The 17,168-nt window shown below is 39.2% G+C and overlaps 1 protein-coding gene across 1 annotated transcript; it reads right to left on the reverse strand.

Moving 5' to 3' along the window:
- Positions 1–912: 912 nt before the first annotated feature.
- fam83b (family with sequence similarity 83 member B) lies at positions 913–10,370 on the reverse strand. The gene is made up of 5 exons (XM_046837489.1): positions 10,215–10,370; positions 8,597–9,094; positions 4,787–4,951; positions 4,419–4,543; positions 913–4,027 (listed from the first exon to the last, which is right to left on the reverse strand). The coding sequence occupies exons 2-5, from the start codon at positions 9,062–9,064 to the stop codon at positions 1,999–2,001; spliced, it is 2,787 nt and encodes a 928-aa protein (XP_046693445.1). The 5' UTR covers positions 9,065–9,094; positions 10,215–10,370; the 3' UTR covers positions 913–1,998.
- Positions 10,371–17,168: the final 6,798 nt, after the last annotated feature.

Genomic DNA, 17,168 nt, shown 5'->3' on the forward strand with positions numbered 1-17,168 from the left:
AGGGTTGGGCAACATTGTGCTTCGATATTAATATCATGATACACTAAAATAACCAAAAGTATTTGGACACCTGACCTTCCCTGCCATCTGTGGTTCTTCTCCAAACTGTTACCACAAAGCTGGAGGCACACAATTGTACAGAACTTTTTGGATAATAACATTTTATGTTCACTCGAACTTGGAAAGCCAAATTTTCATTGTGCACAAAGCAAACTCCATGAAGATATGGTTTACATGGTTTGGAGTGGAAGATGTCCTGCTACAGAGCTCTGATCTCAACCCTACTGAACACCTTTGGGATGAATGTGAACACTGACTGCACCCCAGGTCTCCTCACCGTCTCACCTACATCAGCACATGAACTTTACTAACGCCACTGTGGATGATGAACATAAATGTCCACAAAAATCTTCCTAGAAGAGTGGAGGGAATTATAAAGTGTCCACAAACTTTTGGGCAATATAGTATATGTATATATTATAATATATATATATATTATTTTCATTTTTTTAATTCTTGTCTCTCTGTGTTTATATCTTCTTTGATTTGTATTTTCTTTGTACCATATAAAATCAGATTTTATACCAAATTTTATCTTCTTCTTTGTTGGAAAATAATTTTTTTTAAGCGAACAGTGTGTTACAAAACACGTCCTGCATCTTAAGCATCCTCAAAACCACACCGTGGTGCATCACAATGGACTTGAATTTACTTTCCCTATTTGCATATTTGGATGGTTATTGTATGCAGGCCCTTATAATGACCTATGATTGAAGTTTCATCACGTTAACGAGACACGTTAACACAAATCCCCCCCAAACACACACACACACACACACACACACACACACACACACACACACACACACACTCACACACAGCATAAACTTTCACATGGTAGGAAAAACGTGATGCTTAAAAATAACACCTTTAATTAAAAATGTAAACAATGCAGGTAAAAACATTAAAATCAACAGATGTGCTCGAAGTAAATATTTATAGTTTCCTGAATGTACATGTGTCCTGAACCTGTACATGTGGTGTGTTTAATACAAACAGAATAAAAACACACTCAATAACATTCTTACCGGGTTTCATTCCATTGAGAAGTAATATTGTGCATTGGCATAAATTAATTTGCCATGATATAAATACTGGGTTCTGGATTCTCTTGAGGGATGTACCTGAGAATCACCCAAAACCAAAGGGCAGTGCAGAATCATATGGTGCACACGATGCAAGTTTTAATCCCAATGCAGCAACACTAATAGTCTAATTAACATATTGCACACATTTTTAATTATACCAATGAGAATTTGATGTATAGTGTTTGTTATTTTCTTCTTCAAGTTATCAGGATTTTTCCCCCAAGCAATAATGTAGCAGACAAATCAGATAAAGGGTTTTTTCCTCTCCATGCTTCAAATGACGTCTGAAGTGCCAATTAAAAAAAGCTTGTTCCTTATTTATGTTTGATACAGGATGGTGCAGGGTGGTGCAGAGCGGTGCAGGAACATTTTTGGAACTAGGAGTTGGCGACTCTGGTAGGGTGTCGGCGTTTATTTCGTACCGGTGTGAGCTCGTTCCAAATCCCTTATCGTTAATTATAATGGAGCAGTGGATTGGCGCATGACTAAAGTTCACTGTAAAACCTTTAATAAGAATGATGATATTGAGAGCGAAAGGGAATTTCCATATCATTACCGGTCAGGACGTCATGCGTGATGTCGACCGGCAGCTCGAACAGCCTCGATATCCTCGGGTGTGCAGAAGGTTCAGACCTCTGTTTTAAAGTTGAACCTGTTTTTTTTCACACTATCACCGTTCTTATAAAAGCTTTAACAGCAAGCGCTCGTTGTGCACCACTCCACCGCTCCATTAGAACTAACACTAATGGTTTATAAACAAGCTCACACCGGTTCCAAACAATCTCTGATTTCCCAGGATTCCAAAATTTCCCATTTCCCTGCGCCACCGTATACACACAAACAGCTTGAGTTATTTATTCTTGTTTATTAAATTTCCAAATTTCCTCTGTATAAAACGCCCCAATTTATTCTCATTGCTATGCCTATGCTGAGCTATATGGTTGCTTTGGTCTTGTAAAGTACTGCCTCTGGTATAGATGGAGCTTCTGTGTCTCTCTGTGGAATCAGCAGTACCCAGTCCTGAAGAGGTTTGTTTCATTTCGAAGGAACAAAGAGGTTCAAAACGACTGTACACTCGATTCACTCCAATCGGCCTTTGCTGCAACTGACCGGCGGTCCCCTGAACCACATTTCTTTTATTGTCCTGACTGTTGGAATACAGCCGATCTGATGCTCTCGTGGGCCCATTGCTGTGGAGCTCCTCCGAGTTAAAACGAGGGGCGGATGGTTCCCCGGTAAAGACAGCAACAGGATTCTCAATTCCATAGATCCGCCCATTTGTCTTTTTGAACGTGCCGCTGCCAGTGGATTTCATGGAAATGGCTGTGGGGCTCTGTTGTCTCACATCCTGCGATAGTTTATGTCCGTTGTCCTCGGAAATAATGGTGTCAGAGCTGCCACTTGTTTTAAGACTAGAATTGTGCTTTCTTTTCGGTGAGCTGTCGCGCTTCTCTGGAATGTTCAGGAGTGATTTGATTTTCTTGGTGCTGTTTTTAAAGAAGCGTGGCGATGATATTGCGTTAGATTTGTTCTGGTTATTGTCTTCCACCTCTAGTACGGTCGCAGAGACGGTTCTCGAGGGAGGTTCTTGCCAGATAGAACGCTGCTCATCGTTTTCAGCCTTTTTGACGTCATAGTGTGAGATAGACCGCTGGTCCTCTTTGAGGGTTTGCGGATACGCTGCACTTTTGGAATGATCAACTACTGGATTCTTGTCTGCTTGACTTCTTACTGAATGTCCATACAAGTGGCTGGAGGTTTCTTTAAGGTTACTGTTATATGTGCCATGCCTGGGGTCTGCTACACTGTGCCTTTTGTACAAGTTGTCTTGTGGGAGTTCAGGCTCTTTAACCTTAAATCGATTTTTGGCTCTGCCAAGACTGGCATAGAGAATATCTCTTCCTGAGTTGAAGCCCCTTCCTGAGTGGTCTGGGCCCTGGGTACTCCGTCTCGTTAACATAAAATCATCAGGTTGGCCTCGATTGTCCATTAAATCTGTCTGGTTCCATTGTGTTGAGGAATAGTACTGTGCACTGGGCTGTATTCCAAACTGATCCTCACGCCATGCAGACGACAACGAATCGCTTGTGTAACTGCTGGGTTCAGGATCCTCTGGGATGACAGACCTAAAGACTAGCGATGACCTCAGACGTGAAGGCAATGCAGGAACAGGTTTGTTCTCCATGTCGTATTGGTCAAGATAATCATACGATTCTCCAATAGGTGCCTCACTGTTTTTGAGGTAGGATTCTATCCTCCATGTGCGTAGAAAAGATTTGGAGGTATTTGCCAAACTGGGCAAGTTCTGCTGCATTGAGAGAACCTGTTTATCATGGCCGTGGTAGGACTGGCGCACATTAACACCCCTGTTTATGAAGTTCAATCTGGCGCTTTCATATGGGTTCTCCATAACAGTAGAGTGGTTTCCACCATAGCGTCTAACATCTTCTGCTACATTCCAGTTGCTGGTGCCGTACCGAGGCTGCTGATTAATGAGTGAAGGCTCACGTCGCTCCCCGGCATAGCTATGTCGCTTGTTGTACTCCAGTGTATCTTGAAGAAATCTGCTATGGTGTGGGATCGGTAGATCTTCCATCGTGCTCCTGAAGCCTGCTTGTCTTTCACAGGTTTGTCGATACACAGAGTCAAGTGTATGCCTCAAATGATCCTTCCTTTCAAATTGTCTGATCGGGTGGCCAAGGAAATTCTCAAGTTTCCCATTCAGCCGTCTGTCAAGATAGACGTCCTGTAACTGGAACTCAACTGGAACGTTGGAACGGGCGTAAAGGGTCCGGAACTCCTCGTCGTAAGACTCCACTAACCCGCCTGTTATGACTTGAACCATATTCAGGTGGATCTTTTCACAGGACCACATGAGACTGTGAAAGGCAGTGAAAATGAATGAATGCAAACATCAAACCAAAATACTGTGTATATAAAAGTGAGATCTCAAGACGATAACATTTTGGAGTATACGTGTATATTATCTCACATAACTACACTAGATAATTAGAAATAAATATACTGGAAATTGACACTTGGTTGATTTGTTCCATTTTTTTGCTGCTGTATTTTCTTGACTTTTCCTGCTGGTTTTCATGGCTTCCAGGAACTGCTCATGTCAAATTAGGAAACACCTGTACATCCACTTGATTTAACTAATATTCTAAAATCTTTCACAATTTGCTACAGACTGTTAACATTTAAATCAAAGTGTTAATGACAACATTAAAAAAACGGTCATTTTCTGGGCTTTTTTTATATACTTACCTGTATGATCCAAAAAACACTTTTTGGCAATCGATTAAGAGAAATTTCTGTCCCATGGCACCATGGAATTTGGCTCCTGATTTGCAAACATACTCCTGACCTTGCACTGTGCGTACCCTCATGTTCTACAGACAAAGGTGAAAGGAAGAATTTGTAAAAAGCCATCACGCAGATACAGGTCAAGAACTACGGTTTATCAAACATCAGAATGGGGGAAAATGTTGAACTTTTTTTTATTGAACTTGGTTTGCTAGTTAGTGTCAGATGGGATGATCTGAGAATGTCAGAAATGCTGATGTTTTGGGATTTAATTCTCCAAAGTGTGGTGTGAAAAACAAAAAGAAAGGAAGAAAAGAAGGGTCACTCACCCTGAGTTTCTGAATTTGGATGTCAAGGCTAGCAGTCATTGTCAGAAAGCTTCTGAAATGAGCGTGATCCATAAGAATATACACAGGAACACCTCGGATAGATGCGTCGACCACTTCTTTAAAAATGTCGACGTCAGTAAACACATCCATGGCGATTGCGACGACCTGAACGAGAACAAAGCGGATGAAAATATATCATAAAATGCACAATTACTGGACATGCAGTGCGACTCCTTAGTGCTGCCCCGTTTAATCTGTTTATCATCAATGGCCTGGAAAACGACTCAAACATTTTATTAAGAAGATTGAAATGATTTCCAATGATCCCATCGTGAATCTGCCAGGCAGTAATAGCGGATGTGTTCTTACAGTCAGCATGGCAATGTTGAGAAGTAATATGTAGATATGAAGAGCATAAAAATTCCATGTAGATTTTAATCAGATTTTATATCTTCTGGAATTCCAGCTTTACTGTATTCAAGCTACAACAGGTACAAGTTGATTTGTTAGTAATGCGTCAGGACGCCAGAGCTGTACAGCACCACACCCTGTGGTATTGCATATCTTCTGGAAGTAGTGCAAAGAAAGTGCATTGAAGAAAAAGTTATTTTTATCAGGTTTTTTGGTTGTCGGTTATAAAAAATAGTATAATTATGTTATGTACATGTTAGAACACATCTCATATACCTTAATTCTGAAAAATTTGTTTAAACGATGAATATTTCTATATTAATTGTATTAATTTATACATTATATTATTTATAAATGTGATAAAGGGTTAAAATTAACTACTGTATTTACTCATTAAACATCATTACCAAACGATCAAATGTGTCATTCTTTAATAAAAAAATCATTTGCAAATCAAATTAGGGTGGTGTAAACAAAAAAAAATCCAATCCAGAGTAGTAAATACTGAAACTGCCGACGATTGCAACCGATCACGCACATCATGTTCACCCCTACATATGATTGACCACTTCTGCACACCACAGGGTACAAATCACCCACAGCTCACATGCAAAAGAGTTGATTTAAGCTTTTTGTGAGGTCGTGATTTCCTGGGCCCTGAAGTGTATTTCTCTACAGCACTACAGAAGGTTTGTGCTGCAACTGAAGTGGATGAAGCAGTGATGCTAAGTATATGGTGTATTAGCATGTGTTTTTTTTGTGCATGACTAACAATGAAATAATGGCATATTTATAGAACATCTATATTTCGGGACAAGGAACGATATTTCTTTGAACATGCAATCGTCAGAAAAAAAACAAGCAAATCACATTGATTTAATTGCTCTTTATATGGACTTTTTGGGAAATCGTATGTTTCCAGCTAAATGTGGTTCTTCCCAAAATGTTTACCACAACATTCGGGACACAAAATTGTCTTTGGATGCGCTAGCTTTGAATTTTCACTTCACTTGAACTAAGAGAACCAAACATGTTCCAGCATGACAACACACAGAACCAGCTTCATGAAGACCTGCTTTCCATGTTTTGGAGCTTCAACCATATTGAACACCTTTGAGATGAATGTGAACTGCTCCCAGACCTCCTCACTTTCTCACCTACATCAGCACCTGCTTTTACTAACACACATGTAGCTAAATGAGTCTTTACAAATCTCCACATGATCTAGTGGAACATCTTCACAGAAGAGCAGCTTATTACAACAGCAATGGTGTGAGTGGGAATCCGATTTAACTCTCCGCTCAATTTCCTCATTTGTGACAGCGGAGTGACGGCCAAATGCACCAGACTGATTTGTGGAGTGGACGTCGGCCTCCACCGAAAATGATGTAACAAGACCAGAGTATAACGAGAGCACAATCTGTCTCTATAAAAAGACGTTGTGGAAGCACATTGACTTACTGTCAGTGGGGTGAAACGAGGAGACTTCATAATGTCAGCCATTATAAGCTATTTATTGCAAGGATACAATGAATGCATTCTCTTGTTTTATCCCTGTAGGGCTTCAGTTAAAGCCATGGGAAAGGAATTTTTTTCTCCAGGTGTGCTCTTTATCAGAACATCTCCTGCATCTATCACTACATTTCTACTGAATCGCTACCTCTTAATCTTTAACCATTAACTGATGTGAAACAAACATTGTTCCACAAAAAAACACTTATTCACTGATAGCACAGCCGCAAAAAAAAGAAAGTAAAAAAATGTATGCATATGTTGTCAAGCAGGGTTCTTCTGTCACACCCAGATAGCTCAGGAAAGGGTGTGGACCGGTGAACTATTTCTAGCTTAATCACTTTTTTTGGTCTGACCCAAGTAGGTGAAACTTTTCAATGTGGTGATAAATAAATAATATAATATATAATAAAAGCTATTCAGACTGGCTAGTGCTGGTATGTAAATGTTTGCAGCGATAAGACAGGTCAGGTGTAGTGTGATGTGTTGACTCTTGTCTTACAAGGCAAACAGAGATCTTGAACATAATTCGGGTTGTTTAACAACACAACATTTTGGCGGTCGGAAAGACGCATGTTGCTGTTTGTTCTTATGCATCTTTGGTGCACTTATGCAATAGAATCCATCTTTGTTTTCTTTTGCATATTATCGCACACAAGGTGTTGAAATCCTCAAATACACCAGGAGGCAAGAAGATATTTGGACACATGACCTTTTCAGCGATATGTGGTTCTTCCCCCAACCTCTAACACTGAAGTTGGAGGCACACAATTGTATATGACCTGATCATTGGATTCTGTAGCATAAAATTTAGCCTTCACTAGAAGACTAAACCCTGTTCCAGTATGACACAATGTGCACAAATCCAGCTCCATAAAGATCTGCTTTCCATGAGTTGGAGTGGAAGATCTCCTTCTATAGAGCTCCAAACCTTCTGAACACCTTTGGGATAAATTGGATGTTCAAAATCCACATGCGAAACGAATTTTTCTTTTTGTTGTTGCCGTTGTTGATCAATCTTAGATAAAAGTAGCATGGCACCACGTTCGCATGTCTGCATGGTGTTTTTTATTAAAACAAGAGTAGACACGCCATGAAGGTCTTGTCAGTCAAATCAATCTCAATCCTGCAACCTTAACGATTCAGCTCTTATACAGTACGTTTCACAAACCATTATCTTTTTTTTGCTAATGTTTTGGAAACAAGTGCTGCAGCGTCAAGTCTGAGTCGTTCTGAATCATTTTAATATTCGATTCAGTTGAATTAACTCATTTTGAAAAATCAGTGTTAGTCTTTGACAAAATATTAACATCACGTCACACTTCTTGAGATGCTTTTTAAAAGGCAAAAATGTCAAATTCAATAGTAAAGCAGCTAGCAATGCGTTCACTGTAGTTGCTCTGGTGGCTAATAATAATAATAATAGATGGTCTTTGGGGCAGGAATCACTGTGCCCCAAAGCTGCTCTACAAACATTTTCAATGGCTGTGGTTGTAATTTTTTAACAAGTTGGACTGGTTTCAAAAACAATCTGTGTTTTATAGCAAATCTTTGGGATTCAATCAAATACATTTTTGCAAATAAATGCAAATATTAATGAAGGCTGCGATGTTTACGATGCAGTCATTGTTTCAGACCTAAAAGCATGTTTATAAATTCGTGCCCTGAATGTAAATGTTTATAAGCACGTTCTTTGGAAAAACCATGTGCAACCTGGTGCCCTTGTTTTGTATGCAAAGATTGAGGACAAAATGCACCTACTTTATTCATGTTTCAGGCCATGTGCTTATTTAATTTTGTCCTGTCCCCATAAAATGTATATTTTTCTAAATCAAAGACAGAGGTTTGAGGTGGGTTAAGTGTACATCTGCATCATGCTACTCTTACCTGTCTAGCATCCTGGATACTTTTTCTCAGTACTTCCTTGATGGTGGGGCTGTTTAACCTGGGTGGATGATAAAGCAGGTCTATGTTGGTCTGGAGTCTGTTCAGCATGACCTCTGGCCAACCGAGATCCAAGTCTGGAGCAGGAGCCTCGGAATGAGTGGGCCAGTACGTCCCCGTGGAGGCTTCCTTGTTCCTGGGATCATCCAAATCCTCTTCATCTTCATTGACAGGTAGCTGTACTGTGTTCTGCCATATAAATTCAATCTCATCCTCGGAAAGGAAGTTTACGACCTTCTCGGCTTGGATGAACTCCTGGTATACTTGTTTGCCACCATTGACCAGACAGTCGATAGCTAACCGATATGCTTCCTTATAATGAGGCAGGATGAAATCCTCAGGGCTGGATTCCTCTTTCAAGGATGAGAGCATCGACAGATTGGATTCCATGATGCTTGGTCCTCGGATCATCTGTTCTTAAAATGGCAGAGCTTCAACCACCTGATGAAAGAAAGCATACAGTTTTACATAAGATTGTTTTATGGAGGTGTTTTGTTTTAAACCTCCCAAGCGTCCAGTGTTCATGTTCTGTCTTACATCATGTAAAATGTCAGCGATGACTCTTTATTCTAATGTCAACTTAATCATCATGGAAAATAGTGGGATGGTGTGAATTTCACAGGAAATACAACAGAAAAAAAACAAAACAAAAGGCAGCTGCTAAAGACAGGGTTCGCTGTTATTGCCCCATGGCCACAGCACACATGGAAAACTTGCTCAGCAAGCTGGTTCTAGAAAAGGTGGTTTAGAGAACACTGAATACAAGAGATAAAAAAATACTGCAGTCGAAACAAGCCACAATAAGCAGCTAGCACACACTCCCCAGAACCAAATACCATCAACATCTTCCAGACAGTCGTCTGCTTTCTTCACTCTCTGTTCAAACTATGTAAATTATTCCAACACTGATTAGACGCTACAAACAAGACCAGCTGTTCAACGCCCACAGTCTAATATTATTACACTCTGCATTTTCTGTAATGTATAAAGAGTTTTCCTGGCATCGAGAAATAGTTTCTTAGTGCTCAAATTCGAAAAGTTAACATTCTTAACACAATATCGGGTATTCGTCAGCAAGCAAACATGATCGACAGCCAAAAAACATACGTAAATTGTAAAATTTGTCAAATTAAATAAACAATAACGTACGAATTTTCTTAATAATGTCTCTGATCATTTCAAACGAACAAATACAGATGAACATCTTTACATAGAACTATAATAGTGCACAAATAACTTATTGTCCAGAAAACTGGACAACACATGGAATAATTCAAAGGGTTAAGAGTTAGCTTATTAAATATAATAAACTCATTCATTCCAGTTCAATTTTTTCACTAAAAACCGACTAAAATGACTCGTTTGGTCAGTCCTGTCCCCATGCAGTACTTCTACTGTCAGGTTCAGAAGATGTAAACAGTAGATAAATAGTGGTAGCAGAAAAAAAAACTCAAATTCCACGAATTCTTGTTAATTCTTGTTTCTTATTGACAAGAAAGTTGAATATCTGTAGAAAGAGAAATACACAATTTACCCAAAACGGATTACTTTTGTGACTTACTTGAAACTGTCAGTTACAGCTAAATCATCTGGAGGGTTGGTAATGCATGTCTATCCATTCCTAACAGAGAGGTGACAGAGGAAAGAAGAAGAAAAAAAAGAACCTGGAGATGTCACAACTTGAAAAGTGTTGAGAACAAGAATGGGTGGGGATTCATAAAAAAAAAAAAGGACTGAAACACTCTCCCTGGCCACAGGCAACAGACCTGTTCGAGCGTCTTTTAGCCACACCTCTACGTCTCCTTCCTTCTTTATCTTTTTTCCCCCCACCCCCCCATTCTCCTCGCTTTCTCCCATTCTTCCTCCTACATGTATAAGAAAAACAGATCAATTTCTAGTGCACAGGTTTTATTATTAGATCTATTTATATCTACTTTTCTGATAAAACTCTGAACCTTGTAGTTGTGCACTGACATGCAGAAACTTCTTTTTTGTTTGTTTGTTATATATAGTGTGTTTGGTTATATGTTTTTCAAGTCATCAAGCTTAACTCGCAAAAAAAGCAAAAAGCAGGAGCATAAACTCATGTACGAACGGTACACTGTAATCTGATCAACCTCGATACAGGTAGAAACGGTAGGCAGTGGGTGTGGACGAGGCAGGGCTCAGGGCTGGGAGCAGGAAAAACAAGGACGTAGACAGGAAATAATACGAATAGAGACAGGAAGAAAATGTCCTGACTTTTAAATTGATTTATGTTCATAACTACTGCAGGCAACCGTGTAAAAATTCAAGCTGTAAAACAGAATTGTGTGATATTATAAATGGACATATTGATATTACTTTTTGACTTTTTATATCAAAAATGTTTCAGGTTGAGACTCTATAAATGGCCATGTGACGCTTTGAGAAGTAAATGTGTGAAGTGAAATACACATGCAGCTCACACTCAGTGAACTCTCCGGTGGCGAGGTTGTGGCAGGTTGTGACACGATGAGAATGTGGTTGCAGTTTGGACTAAACGCATAATTAGGGAGACAAAAACACTAAACAATATCATCATTGAAACATCCTCACCTGAGTTTTTCCATCTGAGGCCTGTAATAGTGTCAGGTTGTGAAGATCTAGTAAACCTTCCTATGTATATCTAGTTGTGATACTTCTAGTATGGAATTGGACTAAAATGAGGTCGGCTTACACACAATTCCTTCAGTTCAAAGGTCCAGATAAGCAACTAAACTGAATGACCTGTTTTTTTGTTTGTTTTTCAGCAAGAATATGACACTTTTTTTGTCTTTTCTGTTTTTATTACAAACTTTTTAAAGATTTTTTGGTCATTTGTTTCTATAACGTTATTCTAAAATAAATACAAAAAGTATTTTTAAGCCGTATTTATATATTCTTCAAGAACCAAAGTTGGTAGTACACAATTGTATATTTATGTGCTTGATGCATTAATGTTATATTTTTACTAAAACTAGGAGAACCTGTGCACAGAACCAGCTCCATGAAGGTAAGGTTTCCGTGGGATGGAGTGAAGATCTCCAGCTGAATGCTGCCTGAACCCCGGGCCTCCTCACCTACTCACCTACATCAATACGTGACTTTTCTAACACCCTTGTGCCTGCATGAATCTCCACAAAATCTAGTGGAACATCTTCCCAGAAGAGTGGAGCTCATTGTAACAGAAAATTAGGACTATATGTGGAATGAGAATGTTAAAAAAAGTGTATTTTTTATTTGTAAAAGAAGTTTCAGTAATCCATTCATCAGTGAGTGAGAACTGGTGTAAGAGAGATAATAAGCACATGTTCATGCTCTGGTAAACAACGTAAGCTATGAGCATGTAAACTGCTTCCTTTTGTGCCTTACGCCTGCAGTAGGATAATGAAAGGTTGGCGGTATTGTGTGACAGAAGGCATTACTCAGGTCGTTGAAGAGCTTTTTTAGTCCACTTAGAAAGTATATTATGACACTCAGGTCCCACAACTGGTTTCTTTTCTTTGAGTGAGTTGCTTCATCCGTGAGTCATGTGAGAGTCTCATTGTCCATGTATTCATCATTGGCTCAGATTGTATGCATGCTATCATGTGTTACTTCATAAATGCTTGTTTGGGCAGGTTCTCTGACTTTTAGATTTCTTCTGCAAGACAAAATACAAATTATTGCTGGGCAACGGAAAGATCACACACAAGATTAAACACCACGAGATATTTTTTTATGGACCATCGGCTGCTCCTATAATAATATTTATATAAACTATTATTGAATGATTACTGTATGATTCACTTTTTTTTTTTTACTTCCATTCATTACATTTTTCACACAAATATCTGTACTTTCTACTTCTTGCATCTTCAAACCAGGTTTGAGTTTAAATCTATTTAGTAAAAAAATATTTTTTCCTCTCATTGTGGACCATTTTCAGCCCTTTTACTTGTCATTGCGCAGCTTTTTCAACCTACAACCCAGCAGATGAAGATAGATTCATTTTTTTCTAATTAATCCAACGTCAAGATCACAGCAAGGTCAAATGGCAACTTTTATTAATTTTGTTTGTGGGTGAAAAATTTGATGATCGACCAAAATTTCGTGGTCTAGATGTGTGAAAAACTTAGAACATGACACCTTTTCTGGCAGACAACCCAGTTTCTTGCATAGGAGGGCAAATATATTGGAATCGAAAGATAAAGTGAATAATACATTTAGTTGCAGATCCCTAACGTGATGAATCCCAGTGATGACACTATTCGCTTTTTCTTCTTGGTAAAAAGAAATAAAGTACAGTTTAATACTATTTAAATAAAGACAAACAAATTCCTTTTACAAAAACATTTCAATTCACATTTTATCCGATTCGTTTCGATCAGTGATTTCACTGATTATCATTCAATTTCAATAAGAGCGATTATGATCATTTGCCACGTCACGTGATCGCTCGTGGTTTTCTGTTGAGGTGCCTTCATACCTAAGTTATGCTGTCACAGCTACACCTCTCTCATTCACTCAAAGAAAACGCTTTTCCATCCAATCTGTTCTCTCTCACACATTTTCTGTCAAGCTGCATAATATGTGCTCTCCTGCTGCCGGATTTGATGCCCCTGCCAGATTCTGACACGTTTCCTCCCCTGCTGCAGCTCCTTTAGCCCTTTCGACATGATTGATTCTAATGCTCTACACTTCTGCTTTACTCCTCCTGCTGTGGATAATCTGACACGAAGTCCCGAAAGATCTGCGTATTCCACAAACAGCATAGGCCTCACTTTCCTGTTGCACTCACTCATTTACCAGGAAAAGGATTATTTGTATCTGAAAAGCAGCGTACACCATTTCCCCAGGACTCCTATACATAATATTAATTCTAAACTCTTTATATAATTTCAGCAGTGTACAGTAATGTACAGAATTACTACCACATGTCACCTTTTATCCATTTTTCTTAACCTGCCCTTGAACCTTTAATCCTTGGAGAAATTCTCCAGGGCGATGTTAAGGGCCATGCATCACTCCATAAGCTCAAGTTTGATAGTGTATAGAAGGAACAGGCAAATTAGATGTGGATGACAGGAGTCTGGAAATGAGGCTCACAGTGCACCAGATTTAGCAGTGTTTTCATAAAAGTCATAAAATACAGTTCTATATATCTCTCAAAGTTTTACAAATATAAAAAATAAACCTACACATGGTAACCTTCAAATTAGCCGAGTCCAAGAAACTGGCAAAAATATTTCCCTCATATCGTTGAGAAAGCGAGTGAAGAGCTGGTCTGCAAACTGTTCATTTTATCTTCAACAAATATGGTGACATTTAAAAGAGTAGAAACCCTACGCACCTCTTGCTGGGGTTCTTGGTTGGAAATAACCCACTGCTGCTGCTGAAGATGGTCCCACACACTAAGTGTGAAAGCTGCACGATATTCCTGTAGATGGTAAACACTCAGAAACCATGAAGATGCTTCGGACTGCAATTGATACAAACAGTTTTGCTACAATGGCTTATGCTATTGAAATTGCTCTTAAATCCTTAAAGCTGCAATTTCCAAAAACAGTTTTTGCACTCAAGTCTCCATCACTGACCAACTATAACTTCAACAATACACACTTCATGTTAAAACTATATGTGTCCTGGTTGCACTTATATTTATATCTGGTGTCACCCAGGTGAGGTAGGATCCCTTTGGTTCCTCACAAAGTTTATTCCTCGTATCTTCTCATGTCACTGTCACCTTTGGCCTGCTTAATAGGGTTATTTAAGATATTAAACAGTGATGTATTTATTAAGCTGAGATGATATACTGAATGTCTAAATTAACATTTAATTCATATATCCATCACGATATCAAGTGTTTTTTCCTTCATTTTGTCGTGTTACAAAATTAAATGTTTAAATAGGATTATATATAATGAACCTACACAAAATAATCCATAACATTTAACGAGACCAGTAAATGACCACTGCCTGAATATGTGTTTATGTGTGGTTTTTATCAGGGGTCACTCAAACCATTGCAAGTTTTGGCATCAGATTTATCTTCTTCTTCTTCTTTCGGTTGCTCCCCTTAGGGGGCGCCACAGGGGATCATCCCCCCCTGTTCTCTACATCTGCCTTTGCCTCTTGTCGCCTTCTAGCGTTTTGCTCAAAACACCTTGTACGATTCGTTGTAGCGTCATTGATCAGAATTCAAAATTCAGAATCAGAATCAGAATCGGGTTTATTGGCCAAGTGTGTTGACACACACAAAATTTGGTCCCAGCTGTTGGTGACTCTCAAAGTACAGACACGAATAACACCGTCAAACGTACGTCACGTCAAACGTCTCTGAGGCAGATTTGAGAGGTTTCATGCAAAATTTCACGTTTGCTTTTTGTCCTAATAAGCTGTACATTATGAAATCGCAGATGTGGTAACACATGTGGTCAGAATATCACTAGTTACACCTTCAGTCTCAAAACTTTGATTCCACCTTGTATGTACTTTTAAACTTCTGAACTTGTGACCAGAAAGATGAACCACTCTGGAAAAAACAGTGATGAGACCCTCAGAAATCCTTTACATAGCAGTACAATTGTCAGAGGCCTAAGAGCCACTCTTTCCACCATGATTACGCTTTTTAAATAATACTTTAAAAAAATTAACCCTTAACTTCCCAAGTGAGAAGGTTACCAAGAGACGATACGAAAGCTGTAACCTTACGGAGAACCGTTTTAGGGGTACGGTATGTAAACTTTTTCCACAAAGTGTAAAATGATCCATGTGGTCTGTTGGATGATAAATCGCGTATCATTGCTTAGTTTGCTCATTGGCTTTCATAATGGTGGTTGTTTCAGGTACACATCTGATGCCTTCCAGAAAACAGGTGTATTTCTGACACCTTAATTGCACACAGATGAACTCCATTTAACTAATTACGTGACGTTGCATGACAAATACTAATGATCACTAGAAATACTGGTTTGACAATTCCGAAATATGCACACACACACACACACACACACACACACACACACACATACACACACACACACACGTTCCTCTATTATGGGTGATTTTATACTCTTATTGAAGTACAAAATATGCAAAACCTTCCTTAGGGCAATGGTGGTGAATTATTTTATGAGACAACGCACATGTTTTGACTACATCTGTGTGTATTAGCATTATTTGTTTTACTGGATGGGACACACAAACACACACACACACACACACACACACACGCCCAGTGCTGCTTAGTATTGCAGAGGTAAGCTGTTCACCTGCACTGTTCCATGCTACATGCAGTTCATAGCTCAGGGGATAATTGGCTCCATCACAGTTGTAAGGAAAGGCTTCAAGCTATTCTATACCATCCTCAAGCAAAGCGCTTACAATGCAGCAGGACCATTAGTGTAAAAAAAACGTACACACATCCTCCCAGTTCTCTCAGGGAACCTGCAGTGCTGGTTTAAATGTAAAGGTTTTTACAGCTTAGCTGGAATAAAGGAAGCACCTCAGTAAAACTGCAAGAACAGCGAATTCTAACATTTGTATAAAAGGGAAATTGAGTACAGAGTCCAAAAGATACTAAGGTGATTAGAATGCAATGGGATGCTCATTTAAACATTTCATCATCCTGTGAAAGTCGATTAGTTTTGTGTATAAATGAGTAATAAATGGGGTTGCAGCCTTTAGCCTAGGCTGGTCTACAGGCATAGAGTCCACAAAGTCTCAAATCTCCTCCACAGGTGATACAAATATCAGGGTAATTGGGTCCATTGTGTTCGCCTCTGGGATCCGATAGGCTTAAAGTTTTTGGCTGGCAAGACTACTCCCTGCTTGAACGTTCTCTTTCCTAGCAATCAAGTTGCAATGGCTGCTATTTGAAAACAAAGTGGTTTGACACAGAAGTGGTCTGCTTTACTTTTGGGGCACAGACAGTCAAGCCAGGAGTCTAAAATACAAGTGTGCATAATAGAAGTTGGATTGTTTAGCAGTAGAGTTACAAACTGATGTTTGAAGGAGAAAATATCACAAGCAAGGATCAATACTGTTGAATGCGATGGATGTTTTTTGGGGAACAGCGTATGCATGCTATATACAAAGTGCTTTACAAGAACAAGCTCTGTTTACAAGAAAGTACTTTATTTATCTAAGTTTACACATTATCACCTTCAAAATAGTCCTCTTGCACTGCAATACAGCCTCCCAGTGTTCCTGCCACTTCTGGAACGTGTCCTGGAAATCTTCTTTTCGGAGGGCGTTAAGTACCCTCTGCAAATCGCGGTGATGAAACGTCGAACTTTGACCTGGATCTTCATCTTCGGGAAGAGGGTGAAGTCCGCAGCAGCCAAATCTGGTGAGTAGGGTGGGTGCGAAGTGAGATTGTGTTGTTTCCGGCAAGAATCTCACGTGTGAGGAGAGCTCGGGTGAGCATGTGGTCAGTGGTCAGGTGGTCAGTTTAGCACCAATTGCATAGATCCTGATGTACATAGAACGATGTTTTTTGGCACACTGACTTACGAAGGTCGATGCTCCCTGT

This window comes from Silurus meridionalis, chromosome 2 (assembly GCF_014805685.1).
Source record: "Silurus meridionalis isolate SWU-2019-XX chromosome 2, ASM1480568v1, whole genome shotgun sequence".
NCBI classification, from domain to species: Eukaryota; Metazoa; Chordata; class Actinopteri; order Siluriformes; family Siluridae; genus Silurus; species Silurus meridionalis.

What these genes read in the sequence shown, in the direction of transcription:
- fam83b (XM_046837489.1), bottom strand. Translation starts at nt 9,064, where the DNA reads ATGATCCGAGGACCAAGCATCATGGAATCCAATCTGTCGATGCTCTCA. An exon ending in TCCAAATTCAGAAACTCAGG is followed by an intron (nt 4,544 to 4,786) that starts GTGAGTGACCCT and finishes CTTTGTCTGTAG; the next exon opens with AACATGAGGGTACGCACAGT. An exon ending in GTGTTTTTTGGATCATACAG is followed by an intron (nt 4,028 to 4,418) that starts GTAAGTATATAA and finishes TGCCTTTCACAG; the next exon opens with TCTCATGTGGTCCTGTGAAA.